At 40.6% G+C, this 15,527-nt stretch overlaps 1 protein-coding gene across 2 annotated transcripts in view; it reads left to right on the forward strand.

Moving 5' to 3' along the window:
• The first annotated feature begins 13,238 nt into the window (after positions 1 to 13,238).
• RAB3C (RAB3C, member RAS oncogene family) overlaps positions 13,239 to 15,527 on the forward strand; it is a 289,684-nt gene continuing 287,395 nt past the window's right edge. Inside the window, exon 1 of one of the 2 annotated variants that reach the window (XM_027606045.2) lies at positions 13,239 to 13,490. In XM_027606045.2, the coding sequence (XP_027461846.1) occupies positions 13,473 to 13,490 (18 nt within the window). In that variant the 5' untranslated portion in view covers positions 13,239 to 13,472. Of the gene's footprint in view, positions 13,491 to 14,095; positions 14,281 to 15,527 lie in introns of those variants that run through there. The other variant, XM_027606044.2, reaches the window with a different exon arrangement.

Here is a 15,527-nt window from a genome sequence, read left to right on the forward strand (position 1 = left end):
AAGGTTGGACACCCTATGTCTGAGACCTCATTAGTGCTCCTCCTAGCTACATCTACAATGTAATTTTCAAGGTCACAAAAATCCTTTCACCAGTAAAAGCACCTAAAAGATAAGTAGAGTCATATTCATAAAATAGCTTAAAATCCTCCCTATGGCTTATTGGTGACACAGTCATTCACACATTGTATGGCAAAAGGGAGACAGTCCCAGGCCGCTTGCTACTAACTGTGCAGAAGGAAACCACACTACAAGCCACATTTATACACTCCGGTAACTGCTGTGATGGCAAAAACTCTGAACATGATAGGAGCTCAGGGAGAAATATACTTGGAGCCCGGAAGTTTCAAGGAAAACATCCCAGAGGCAGGGATAGCTAAGCTGAGATATTAAAAGAAACAAATTCTTAGTTTAGTGCTAGAAGTCACAAAATAAAGTCTTATGCTAAGAAAGAAGGCTAGACAGGCAGGTTTTCCTGAATGTTATCCAACCTAAAACAGCAGACATTTTGAGAAAAGGAGGTGCTCCGTATTGGGAGGAAGGGGAGATCCATAAAGGCACCAGAAGGGGCGTACTGGGTTCCTCCAGAGCAAACTTCTCTCTTTGATCCCGTTTGCCCTGACTTTCTGTAGGAAAAACCTAGTCCCCTGAACCATTTCCTCATTCAAGTGCCCAAATCCCCCTGTAAAATACCAAAATGTCTTTTCTATGCTTATGTATTAAAAGCCATTCATCTTTCCAAGTTCCCTTGAACATCTCCATTTTCAACAAAGCCTCCTCAGTCTTTGTAATCTTCCCTGATCTTCATCCTTCCCGAGTCTCCTAACCCCTTACTATTCATGACACACCTTTATGAGCTTCCTTATATTTGATTTCCACTATTTTATTTCTTTTTATTATTCACTAATTCATTAAATTTTTTTAAACACCTACTATATGCTAGACATTCATCTAGGTCAAACAGAACCCCTGGTCTTCTGGGGTTTTTATAATGCCTTTAAAAACAAATGAATAGGGTACCTGGGTGGCTCAGTCGGTTGAGCATCTGCCTTCAGCTCAGGTCATGATCTCAGTGTCCTGGGATCGAGTCCCCACACTGGGCTCCCTGCTCAGCGGGAAGCCTGCTTCTCCCTCTCCCTCTGCTGCTCTCCCTGCTTTTACTCCCCCCCTCTCTCTCTGCCAAAGAAATAAATAAAATCTTAAAAAAAAAAAAACAAATGAACAAACAAACAAAACAAAGAACTCGACAAGATTATGAACACTGAAAGGTCCAGGCCATGTCATATACGCCTGTTGTGTCCTCTGTAGTGTTGAAAGCAACAGTGGGTCATATTAAGCAATTAATAAATATTTGTTGACTTGAGTAATTAAAGCACTCTGTAGTGGAATTGTTCTTATTAGGAATCATAATCAAAGGAGATGAAAGAGAGATGGTATATAGAGTTTCCTCAAGGGTCCAGGTGAAATGTGATGATGCAAGTAACCATCTCTTACTGTGTCATCCTGGGGATGATAGAATATGCAAGTTAAAAGAGGGAAATAGAACTGGAATTTTGTAAAATGCTCCTTATGATGAAAAATATAAATAGTTTTTCTCTCTACCAAGTTCAGTAGGGCAGTTGGCATGTAAAATGCAAAGAGAACTAGAAAGATCCGAGTTTAAATTCTATTTTGCCTTTGTGACCTGCAGAAGTTATTGTTTTGTTTGATTCTCAATTTGTTCATCTTTAAAATAGGATAATGTGTGGATACCTCCTTTTGCCCTCCTTCTCTGCCCTACTCCACCTTCTCCACCCTGCTGTGTCTTAGGAGGCTGAGTACATGCACTGCATTTATAGGCTCCATAGCTCTGGCTTTTGATTGGGTTCAGCCAATGGGGAGCTAGCAGGAGGCAGAGGGTAGAAGGCTTGGTTATTTTCTTCCCCTGCAGGCTCCATCTTTAAAAGCATTTTCTCCTACTTCCAGTGAATACCCTCTTCCTGGGCCATGGCCACCTAACTTCTCTCTGGTTCCCTACTGATTCTAGCCCCAGGATACTCTACTTTCCCTTAGTGCTTTCCACTAACTTTGCCCACAGTTCTGCAGATAACTCCTTTACTAAATTTTCTACAAATGACTCAGTTTGTGCCATCTTTTCCTGTTGATACAGACAACAGTCCTATTTGTATCTCACTAGTGTAAACATTTAGTTAAGCCGTGTGAAATGTCTAGCAGAGCCTCTAGCATAAATTAAGACTTGGGTAAGTATGCCTCCCTCACCTTCCTGCTCCTTCCTATAGTGCACTCTGGCCTTCTTGAAGACATGCTACTAATTTATGCTAGTATGCAATCTGTGTTTAATGTGATTTTTAAAAGTTTAACATGCTTCTCCTGTAAGAGATCTTTGTTACTATGCAGGAAAACTATTGTTTACATCAGGGTTATTAGCAAATAAAATCAAGGAAATGTACCTTTCAAACTATAATTGTTTCAATCAGAGTTAAATATGTGCTTAATAATGATATAATATTGCTCCTTTCAGGAACACATACTCAGACTATGAAAGAGCTTAAGGATCAGACAGAAGAAAAAGACTTATTTGACATTGGTAACACCTTCATGGCCAAAATACTGTTCACAAATATTTGTTTTGAAGATGATTGATAATCTTTCGAGCTCAGTTTCCTATAAATTTTGTGTCAGGGAGACTAACTGAGAATTAAATGTGACAGGATAGCTATTGAGAAATGACTGAATCCCCCTTTTTGTCCATAATGTGATCATAGAAGAATGAAAGGTGTTCTTTTCTTGCACCAGGAGTGACAAGGTCTGTGAGTTCTCCTGCTCAGGAATTCCTAACTTCCTTACCCTCTGGGGATAGCTAACAGAGAAGAAATAATCATCTGTTTTGGTTGCACAGGAGGAATTTTCTAGACACATCTTTGATACTAAAGGCCTAGATCTGTGTAAATAATTAAACTGGGTTTCTTAAAGAGAAAACTAATCAGCAGGAGTACTGTGTTTGAGGGTTGAAGAGAGGTCCTATGAGGTTGGTATATCCCTTATGATGGGAAGGTAGTGGGAGTTCTGTGTCAAGAGCAGCAGAGGGAGGGGCTTATTGGAATGCAGAGCCTTTGAAGTGGTAGAGCCCTGCGCAGTGCTTGCCTCTGTGTTGTAGGTTGTAGCGATGGCCACACGCTCCATGTCTTCGTGTATCTGAGTAGTTTTGAAATGTGACTTTGGAGCTCCTCTCATCAAGAAGTGGAGTTTATGTCTCCATTTCTTGAATCTGAGCTAAATTGGTACTTCTTCTGGCCAGTATAAAACAGCCGAAGGGATGCTAGGCTGGTTCTGAATCTAGGCCTCAAGAGACATTGTATGTTTCTGCTCTTTCTCTTAGAACCCTGAAAAGCTGCCGTGCATACAGATTCAAGATAGCCTACTAGATGATAAAAGACACCTGGCCTAGTCTTTCCCCATTCCTCATCCAACATTCAAATAATGCCGAGAAACAAAGGCTTTTACTGATTGGTAGCTGGCTGCAGAAATATGCATGAACCGAACTGAGACAGAAAGAGCTGTTCAACAAAGCCCAGTGCCAGTTGTCAGCCCACAGAATCATGAATTGAGAATGACTGTTGTTTAAATCCCTAAGTTTAGAGGTTGTTGTTACATGGCAAAGCAAACTGATACACTATGTGCTTATGACCTTGGGACTTTGACCAGGATCTCTGTGGCTCAGGCTGGCATGAGGAGAATGGTGCGACCTGCCTGCACGCGGGCCATGTTAACCTGAAAAAGAGAAACATCAGTGACTATCAAAGACGGTACACGTCTGCCATGTACCAAAGACGTCCGCCACGTACCAAAGACGTCCGCCATGTACCAAAGACGTCCGGCATGTACCAGAGACGTCCGCCATGTACCAGAGACGTCCGGCATGTACTAGAGACGTCCGCCATGTACCAGAGACGTTCGCCATGTACCAAAGACGTCCGGCATGTACCAGAGACGTCGGCCATGTACCAAAGACGTCCGGCATGTACCAAAGATGTCTGCCATGTACCATTTTCCTGTCCTGTCTCTCTTCCAGGGTTCTTGTGCAAATCTAAGGAATAAGGAAAGAAAAAACCTCACCCCCATTCTTGTCAAATCATTTGATACTAAACTTGTAACCATCTTAATAGGTGGGGACTTAGGTCCAATTTAATTTTAGCTAGAAAAATAGCAAAACTTGGTTCTGAAGCTTAATTATTAGGTCACGTTTTAAAAAATACTAAAATTCAAAACGTTGTACAAGCCCCTGTTTGAAGAAGATCGTATTATACTTCAACACTCCTTAGATTTTATACTCTGTTTCTCAACCAGCATAGGGAGAACTATCAGATCTTCTTTCTGGAGGAGGTTTTTGACTTCTGCGTTAATGTCGGTAATATCATGATGTTTGAGCAAAAGTTTGGTCAAGTTATGAGACAACAAATAAGCATTCAAGTCTGAAGTAATGATTGTTGAAATATTTATATTTACAAAGAACTCTGGTCTTGATGTTATGTGAATTGTATATTAGTCCTGGCTCTGTTATTGATGAGGGTGCTGTTAGGTGAGTCCTTACCCATCTTTGATCCTTGATTTCTTGATCTGCCAATTCAGAAAGAAGAACTCGGTAATCTTTAAGGTCCTTTGAAGGTCTCCCAGTCTATATCTCTCATTCTACATTTACATTTAGAAAGTCTTTTTATCCAGAAGCATTATTGACTTCTCCATAAAAGATCTGTGAACTGATTACTCTCTCCTGTAAGTCTTTAAAGCAGTTACTAATGGTAAGAGTGGGCAGGCAGCTAATCAGGCACTGTTTTGTGTTATCTCTGACATGATGTCTGGTTATCTGTTACCTGTTTATATATTTGGTCTCCTGAACTAGTTTGGAGCCTCCTTGTGGATGAGGATGGTGTGTTATCCGTTTTTGACTCTCCATTTTAAAATTATAATATGTAAACCTAAAAATAACTCCGTGGAAATTATTGATACACATAAAAATTGACTATATTAGTAAATTGTAACATACTTTATTTTTTTAACTTTTTATTTATTCATGAGAGACAGAGAGAGAGGGGGAGAGAGAGAGAGAGGCAGAGGGAGAAGCAGGCTCCCAAAGAGCAGGGAGCCCGATGCGGGACTCGATCCCAGGACCCTGGCATCATGACCTGAGCCGAAGGCAGACGCTTAACCATCTGAGCCACCCAGGCGCCCTGTAACATACTTTAGAATAGTCTTTTTTCCAATATTAATCAGAGCCCTTCAATAGCACTGCATGACCTTTAGGGCTTTAGGTAGGTCATTTCACCTCTCTGGGACCTAATTTCTTAACTATAAAATGGGTGAATTGAGCTAGATTAATAATAATAATAAATAAGATCCCTTTGTGTACTAGTCTGTCAGTTTTTTAAATGCTATGGAAGTTCAGGACATAGATGTTTGTCATGAACCTCATTCTTCTTCTTAGCTGGACTTGGCTATGAGATGTCAGCTTAGCTCTGAGTTATGAACAGGTAACTCTAGGTACCCAGCTCTGGAAGGCATGCTGCTAGTCACAGGTAGTCTGGCTGGGTGTGAACAGCATGCTCTTCCATCTTGCCCACACACTATCCAACACACACACTATCCCACACTATTTCAAGTCTTCTAAGAGGTGATGCTGAGGGGCTACTCTCTGTTCTCAGAGTCAGTATGTTGAATTGATTCTCTTTTGATAGGTTAGAGGCCTAGGGGTAGAAAGCTTAATCTAAACTCCTCATCAAATCAAGGATCAAAGATGGGTAATGACTCACCTAACATATATCTTGATTATAAAATTATTTTCAAAATGTGTAATAGCTTTACAAGAGTAATGATTTTTCTAAGTAGATAATGCTGTCTCTTTTGAAGTACACTGGGCTTAATAAAGATTTAGGTCACATATCTTTTCCATTGGATACCAGTCTGAAACCTGTAGCTGAGTAAGTACTTTGTATGAAATGTGGGGATTATTTAGTACTCTTCTATTTTTCTCATAATTTGCATAATTATAATCTGTTTATTCTAAAACTTCCATAAGCTGGAAATATATACAGTTTACCAAAAGATGTGAAGTTCTTTAATAATATTTCTAGTGAACCAAATGAATCAGTATTTATCTGAATATGTTAACAGTTTTCAAATTAAAGAGTGTTGTATGAAAACATGTAAGTAATCCAGTAATTCCATGAGTGGACTAGAAGTAGTATCCTCATTCCCAAGTGAAGTCAACAACAACAAAGTCTAGTATACCTTCTTTGTAAGATATTATAAAACAAATTATTTTTAAGCAACATTAGTTTTTATGAGAAAAACTGTGGCCAGACAAGAATCATATGATCCTCTCAATAGCTGCAGAAAAAGCATTCAACAAAGTACAGCATCCTTTCTTGATCAAAACTCTTCAGAGTATAGGGATAGAGTGTACATACCTCAATATCATAAAAGCCATCTATGAAAAACCCACAGCGAATATCATTCTCAATGGGGAAAAGCTGAGAGCTTTTCCCCTAAGGTCAGGAACATGGCAGGGATGTCCACTATCACCACTGCTATTCAACACAGTATTAGAAGTCCTAGCCACAGCAATCAGACAACAAAGAGAAATCAAAGGCATCCAAATTGGCAAAGAGGAAGTCAAACTCTCACTCTTTGCAGATGATATGATACTGTATGTGGAAAACCCAAAAGACTCCACCCCAAAACTGCTAGAACTCATACAGGAATTCAGGAAAGTAGCAGGCTATAAAATCAATGCACAGAAATCAGTGGCATTCCTATACACCACCAACAAGACAGAAGAGAGACAAATCAAGGAGTCGATCCCATTTACAATTGCACCCAAAACCATAAGATACCTAGGAATAAATTTAACCAAAGAGGCAAAGGATCCGTACTCAGAAAACTATAAAATACTCATGAAAGTACTTGAGGAAGACACACAGAAATGGAAAAACGTTCCATGTTCATGGATTGGAAGAACAAACATCGTGAAGATGTCAATGCTATCTAGAGCAATCTACACATTCAATGCAATCCCTATCAAAATACCATCCACTTTTTTCAGAGAAATGGAACAAATAATCCTAAAATTTGTATGGAACCAGAAGAGACCCCGAATAGCCAGAGGAATGTTGAAAAAGAAAAGGAAAGCTGGCGGCATCACAATTCCGGACTTCCAGCTCTATTACAAAGCTGTCATCATCAAGACAGTATGGTACTGGCACAAAAACAGACACATAGATCAGTGGAACGGACTAGAGAGCCCAGAAATGGACCCTCAACTCTATGGTCAACTCATCTTTGACAAAGCAGGAAAAATTGCCCAATGGAAAAAAGACAGTCTCTTCAACAAATGGTGTTGGGAACATTGGACAGCCACATGCAGAAGAATGAAACTGGACCATTTCCTTACACCACACACAAAAATAGACTCCAAATGGTTGAAAGACCTAAACGTGGAGACAGGAGTCCATCAAAATCCTAAAGGAGAACACAGGCAGCAACCTCTTCGACCTCAGCCGCAGCAACTTCTTCCTAGAAACATCACCAAAGGCAAGGGAAGCAAGGGCAAAAATGAACTATTGGGATTTCATCAAGATAAAAAGCTTTTGCACAGCAAAAGAAACAGTCCACAAAACCAAAAGACAACCGAAAGAATGGGAGAAAATATTTGCAAATGACATATCAGATAAAGGGCTAGTATCCAAAATCTATAAAGAACTTATCAAACTCAACACCCAAAGAACAAATAATCCAATCAAGAAATGGGCAGAAGACAGGAACGGACAGGGCGCCTGGTTGGCTCAGTTGGTTAAGCGACTGCCTTCGGCTCAGGTCATGATCCTGGAGTCCTGGGATCGAGTCTCGCATCGGGCTCCCTGCTCAGCAGGGAGTCTGCTTCTCCCTCTGACCCTCTTCCCTCTCATGCTCTCTATCTCTCATTCTCTGTCTTTCAAATAAATAAGTAAGGTCTTAAAAAAAGAAGACATGAACAGACATTTTTCCAAAGAAGACATCCAAATGGCCAACAGACACATGAAAAAGTGCTCAACATCGCTCGGCGTCAGGGAAATCCAAATCAAAACCTCCATGAGATACCACCTCATATCAGTCAGAATGGCTAAAATTAACAAGTTGGGAAATGACAGATGTTGGCAGGGATGCGGAGAAAGGGGAACCCTCCTACACTGTTGGTGGGAATGCAAGCTGGTGCAACCACTCTGGAAAACAGTATGGAGGTTCCTCAAACAGTTGAAAATAGAGCTACCATATGATCCAGCAATTGCACTACTGGGTATTTACCGCAAAGATACAAATGTAGGGACCCGAAGGGGTATGTGCACCCCAATGTTTATAGCAGCAATGTCCACAATAGCCAGACTGTGGAAAGAGCCAAGGTGTCCATCGACAGATGAATGGATAAAGAAGATGTGATATATATACACAATGGAATATTATGCAGCCATCAAAAGAAATGAGATCTTGCCATTTGCAACGACGTAGATGTGACTGGAGGGTGTTATGCTGAGTGAAATAAGTCAATCAGAGAAAGACATGTATCATATGACCTCACTGATATGAAGAATTCTTAATCTCAGGAAACAAACTGAGGGTTGCTGGAGTGGTGGGGGGTGGGAGGGATGGGGTGGCTGGGTGATAGACATTGGGGAGGGTATGTGTTATGGTGAGTGCTGTGAATTGTGCAAGACTGTTGAATCACAGATCTGTACTTCTGAAACAAATAATGCAATATATGTTAAGAAAAAAAAAAAGAAGAAAATAGCAGGAGGGGAAGAATGAAGGGGAGTAATTCAGAGGGGGAGACAAACCATGAGAGACGATGGACTCTGAGAAACAAACTGAGGGTTCTAGAGGGGAGGGGGTGGGGGGATGGGTTAGCCTGGTGATGGGTATTAAAGAGGGCACATTCTGCGTGGAGCACTGGGTGTTATGCACAAACAATGAATCATGGAACACTACATCAAAAACTAATGATGTAATGTATGGTGATTAACATAATAATAAAAAAATTAAAAAAAAAAACTGTGGGCAGGAGTCTGAGTCCTTAGCTTTGGACTCAGATAACCTTGAGCTCTAAATCCAGGCCCAATATCTTACTAGCTAGGTGTCCCTAAGCAAAATACTTAACCTCTCTATTAGTTTTCTTTGTAAAATAAGATTAATAATACTACCTTGAAATATTTTTTAAAGATTTTATTTATTATTTGACAGAGAGAGACACAGCGAGAGAGGGAACACAAGCAGGGGGAGTGGGAGAGGGAGAAGCAGGCTTCCCATGGAGCAGGGAGCCCGACACGGGGCTCGATCCCAGGACCCTGGGGCCATGACCTGAGCCAAAGGCAGACACTTAACGACTGAGGCACCCAGGCGCCCCTACCTTGAAATATTATTGAGGACTAGATGGAATGATATAGACAAAGTGCCTACCATAGGGTAGGTGTTGAAGAACAGTTAGCTATCAATAATATCATATTCATGTTAAAGAAAGAAAGCTTCATTTCCTTCTTATTCAGTTGGAATGCACTTATTTACTTTTTTTAAATTTTTTATTGTTATGTTAATCACCATACATTACATCATTAGTTCTTTACTTTTTAAAGCACCTTATATTGATTATTTGTGAGGTTTAAAACATCGTGAGCAAGAATGAGTTAAAAATGATTTTCCCTTTTAATTAAAAAGGAATCAATAACATCGTGGGGATGTTTAATTTCTTCCAAAGCGAACACAAGACAATCAATAGCATTTCTTGATATGGATGCTGCACAAAATTGAAATCAAAGCCAGTCCTAACACAGCTAGACAAAGGTACCAAAGCTCAGGCCAGAAAAACCTCCTGCTTGATTGGGAATGGTCTAGAAATATCTAGGAGTAGACACCCAACCAGCCACATCCTTGCACTGTGGATTTGAATAAAGCTTGCATGAGGGAGTAAGTGAATCCCAGGGATGTTCTTATCTCTTATACTGAGTTTCAGCCATTTTATTTTTTAGTGTAAGTCCTAATGGAGAGATGGTAACAGTGGTAGGAACAAAATGTCTATTGCTAGTTTTGATTTAACCAATATCATCACTATTAATTAATACTTCATTATTTTTGTTTTTGGCTCTTATTTAGCCAAATAAATTATCTCAATTTGACCCTACTTGATGGAATTTTACCATTTAATAGATGTGACACAGACATGGATTGATAACAACAAAGTGAATGATAGGTAAACTAGATAAATGCAAACAACAGAATTAATATTGATAAATATTAAATAAATGCAGGGTTGTAAAAATCCAATCAATAATGAATAGTGTTTTGGAACAATTAAAAAAAAAATCCTGAACTCAAAGACAGAGATTTAAGAATTCTCATTCCAGCCTATTCCTCTAATGATCCATGTGACTCTGGGTATGTCGCCTTCTTTGGGCTTCAAGGCCTTTGAGCCTGCTCTGTATTCCAGTATGGGGAGGTGCTTATATTACATACTCCCTGATATTCACTGGTGGCCCTTGTGGCTTCTATCAACTATATTCTGCCTTTTAAAATCTTTTTAATATCAACTCCTAATCCCAAATTCATATGTAAATGAAGAAGGATTCCCTCTTTCCCTGTTTCCCCAATTAGAGCCAGAATATTCTGGGGGGCACCTGGGTGGCTCAGTCAGTTAAGCATCTGCCTTGGGCTCACATCATGATCTCAGAGTCTTGGGATTGAGCCCCATGTCTGCTTCTCCTTCTCCCTCTGCCCTTTCCCCCTGCTCCTGCTCTCTCTCAAATAACTAAAATAAAATCTGTTTTTTTAAAAAGAGCCAAAATATTCTAACTTTTAGGTAATCCTTTGGTTTTAAGGGTTTGATTGTTGTTAAATTGAAGCGATCCCTGGAAATTGGTAAAACTTTAAATAATTAGACATTTGCATTTCAGTAAAATGGCAAAGGAAAAAAGCAGCATACTTTATAGTCTCCTGATGCTCTGTAGTTAAGACTACCAGCTATCTCCCAATACCTGTTCTTCCCTTCTTTTGTGATGAAATTCCTGATTTTCAACTGGGCATATGTTCATAGAATGGGGGCTACATTTCTCAGCCTTTGCCTTGCAGTTAGGTATGATCATAAGATTAAGTTCCAGGCACTGTAATATAAGAGCCCTGGTGTACTTAAACGAATGGGGGCATGCCTATCATCCTTTTCCTTCTTGCTGGTTACAATGTAGATGTGAGAGCTGGAGCTTCAGCAGCCATCCGGTGAGAATGAAACTCATAGATGGTGGCCTGATTCCAAGCAAAGATGAAGTGCTCTTGCACTGATTATCTGAGATAATCAGCTCCAGTCCACTTTTGTTTGTTTAGTTAATCCCTGACTAGTTGTGTGTGTGTGTTTTTTTAAATTCCCTCTATCTGCTTAAACACACCCAACTAAGATATGAGAAACAGGATGGAATTAAGTTCCCCCAAACCTTTTGCAACTCTAGTTTTTTTTCACAACTCAATTTTCATGCCTTCTTCCAGAAAGAGAAGACATACTAGGAAACTGAGAAGGTATTTCATTTTTTGAAAATGTTAAGAAGTCATGAACTTCTCAAAGAAGAGTAAGTCTAACACATCATCATTTGAAATATTTAATTATGTTCTATGATAACAGATTCAGAATTCTGAGAATTTTAGAAAGTAATGATAGTATAAAAATTACAGGAAATTCTGAAGAAAGCTGTGCAGATTTTTATTATTAAATTCCAAATAAGTATAAATATTTAAGTGTCGGGGCGCCTGGGTGGCTCAGATGGTTAAGCGTCTGCCTTTGGCTCAGGTCATGATCCCAGGGTCCTAGGATCGAGTCCCGCATCGGGCTCCCTGCTCCTTGGGAGCCTGCTTCTCCCTCTGCTTCTCTCTCTCTCTCTCTCTCCCTCTCTCTCTCTCCTCCTCTGTCTCTCATGAATAAATAAATAAAATCTTTAAAAAATATTTAAATGTCATTATTATTTTTTTGGCACTTCTCTTGGGAAAAAAATATAAAGAGATGCACCTTTACATAGATTTTTTTTTTTTTAAAGTAAAGAAGTCTTACTTCTAATAAGTGCTACCATGGAATATAGTGATACTAGGTTCCCTTTACCTTTTATTTGTTATTAATTAATTTAAATGAAATTGCTCTAACCATCACATAACTTCAACTATGAGTGGAACATTTTAAATTGTATTTTCTGAAAAGTTGTAAAAAATATTTACCTAGGCAATATCGCATTCCATTCTCAGTGATCACAAAATTAGAAAACAAATCTTAGATTTCTTAAGAAAAACAGAATACAAAAACAAAACAAAAAACCCTAAAATTAATGAGGTATTTTGAACACAGTAGGCTCCCAATACATTGTTGTTGTGTTATTGAGTCAATCTGTGAAATTTTTGAACATTTCTTACATACAAATTCTTTTAAGGCAATCTTTCTCGAATTACGGAAAAGGACCACTTGCATGGGAATTGCTGGAGTGTTTCTTTAAAATGCTAATTCCTGGACTTCTCATCACAAATAGTGAATCAGAATCCCTACGCATGTGTTGAGAATATGAATTTTAAATACTTCCCCCCAAGAGATTTTCAAGCACATTTGAGTTTCAGAACCTCTGTTCCACTGCTTTGTGTAATGCAAAGAAGTTTCAGGCTGATTCAGGTTATTACTTCCATGCCTCTGAGCCAATATCAAGTTGATTCTTTTTTCCATTCTGCCTCCAATAATAATCATTTCGACCTCATGTAAAAGTCAGGAATCATTACTGGACTGATTAACTCTTAAAGGGAGAGGGGTGTCCCTAGATAGGTACAGAGAACATGAATAGCACACATATGAGTCAAATGAGGAGGAAAATAAGTATAACAAAAGTAAGGTTAGATTTCAAAACCATTTTTGAACTAATTTGGGATGAGTACATTTGTAACGTAAGGAATAACTGCGTTAAAGAAAGAACAGGATAACTTAATAGAGGTCTCCTATCTCATTCTGTGACGGTGCTTCTGGGCTCTGGTGATGAATGTGTTCATTTTATGTGACTTGCTTTGGGTAAATAACCCAGTGCCCTATCAGCTCTCCAGCCTGCGGCCAGCAGCGCCTGTGTGTGCGCGCTAATGACGGTGGAAGGTGCCTGGGGGAGGGACTCGGGAGGGGCTGCCCAGCGCAATCGCGCTCCATGCACTTGCTAAGAGAGTCTCAGCCCTTTCTCTGCAGCTGCCACTTGAAGACTCCACGTTTTCCCTCCAGAGGAAAGAAGCCATCTATCTAAATCAGCTGTACTCTCCACGTCCCTCGTTTCTCCCTCCGCCAGCCGCCACCCCCACCCCTTCTATTGTGTTGTGCGTTTAGCTCAGCTTCCTGCGTAAGACCCTAACCTCATTTGTAGCAGCAGGCGTTACTGAGAATTTTGGGACCTCGAGTTGCAATGGAGCTGTACGGAAAGGTGAGCAGAAGGGAGTTGCTCTGCATGCTCTGCGCGAAATGTCGCTTTGACGGACTTTGGTGTGTGTGTGTGTGTGTGTGCCTTGTCACTGCAATTGTGCGAGTGAACTACTTTATGTGTGTACTATTCATCATCTTTCTCCCCCGTGTTTGTTGAATGAGATTGTAAAACTACCCCACTCTGCCTATGGAAATATGTAAACTTTCCCGTTTCGGGATAAGGAGGTGTAGGGCGGAGAGTCCCAGAACGCAGCGCCGGTTTCGTTTGTATTGGGAACTAGCACAAGGTAGTGCGTTTTCTAACCAGAAAATCACAATCTAGACACAGAAGTCTGTGAGTAAAAAAGAAAAATTCCCCGCTGATACGAGCTGGAGTCACTCTCTCCTGCGAAGAAATGGGCCGGGAGGCTCCGAGCAGTAACAACCGGGAGCGATTTCAAGGGGAGAGAAGGGAGGCTCCGCGGCCAAGTCCGACTGGAGGAGACAGCCTGTTAAGTGCTTGCTTGCTGGGAGATGTAGTTCAGGGCTCCCTGGTTTGCGAGAAAACCTCCGCGGGATAAGACTACAACTCCCAGGAGCGCGCGGGACTCCGGGCCAGTACGCGTGTGCTGCGCCAAGGAGGGGACAGCTCCGGTGCTGATGTTGGAGCCGGTTAGTGAACCCCAAGAGTGCAGAGTGTGGAACGTGGAGCGCGCGGGCTGTGCATGCTTGACCCAGCGCCCGAGCGAGCTCTGTCTTAACCAGAGAGAAAGGACATTTTGAGAACAATGAGACACGAAGCTCCCATGCAGGTGGGTCTATACAGAAAATTGTGGCCTCAGAAGGAATTGATAACAGATGCTTTCTCCCTCGCTCCAAGCACAAATTGTGCTCGACCTCAGGGAAGGTCTAGGCTCTGACTCCGTCTTGGGGACACCGTTGGGTTCCTCTACGCTCCGCGGGGCTGTGATTGGGCTGTCTTGATGAGGAATACGGGTATTTAATATCTTCCCAGGCTCCGCAAGAAGGGTGTGAATGTCCGTCTAAAATGCAAACCCGAGCAAACAAAAGTCAGGGAAACATGCAGTGTCGTATTGCCATTGATCTTCCCTCCTGGCTGGCCTGGTTTGTGATCCCGGTGCAAGTGCAGGGACTTCAGGTTTGGGGTTGCGAGGTCTCTCTTGGAGTTGGGATAGAGTGAATTGCATTTGGTTAAGAGTGCGTTAAGAAAGGCTAAGACAATGTTAGGGTCCCCCAAAGTCCCTGTCGTCAATTAGGGTCCTGGTACAATCAGAGGAGAATAGTAAACATATGCCAGAGGCACGGCAGCCTTTAATCTCTGTCCACAGAACTGGTTTACTCCTGCGTTTTGGAGAACCCCCTCTGAGCTTTCCGGAGTGGTGTGCCCATTTGTTGTATGTTCCGATTCCCCATTCAGTTAGGTTTGCTTACTTCGACTTCGGTGGAAAGATGCCTCTGCCTAAGCATGTTGCTTAAGCAGATTTTGTTTTTAAGTAAAAATGAGTGGTGCTTTCTCCTTTGTATGTACAACCAGTTAATGCTAAACATCAGCTGTGTTCATTAACCTAGCAGAGTGATCCCCTTGCGTAATAGAGAGGCACTTTATGAATGGGGCTGAGAGGAGAATGGAATACATTTGGAACATGTTATCTCTCTTGAGAACCCACCTCTGCTGCCAAATCTAACAATATAAATATTTGCCTTTAATTCTTGCTTAAAGGTTTCCCAATTATTTTCTTCACGAATCAAAGACTTTAAACATATGCTTTGATTTACTTTTAATTTATGGGTTATGTATATTAAGATATACAGATTTTTTTCCATTTAACATCGGGAAAAAAATCTGTAGAATTCATTGTTAAATGGAAAAAAAATCTGTAGAATTTAATTGTTTGTTGAAGGATTATATAATGGAAGCCCTCAAATTACATTATGAGTTATTGAAAATTTGATTTGTTCTAGAAAACAGTGGCCCCATTGTGTATCTTCTAATACCTCTGTTTGTGACTTAGCTTTTCATTATAGACCTGATGTGAAA

This window comes from Zalophus californianus, chromosome 5 (genome assembly GCF_009762305.2).
Source record: "Zalophus californianus isolate mZalCal1 chromosome 5, mZalCal1.pri.v2, whole genome shotgun sequence".
Lineage (NCBI taxonomy): Eukaryota > Metazoa > Chordata > Mammalia > Carnivora > Otariidae > Zalophus > Zalophus californianus.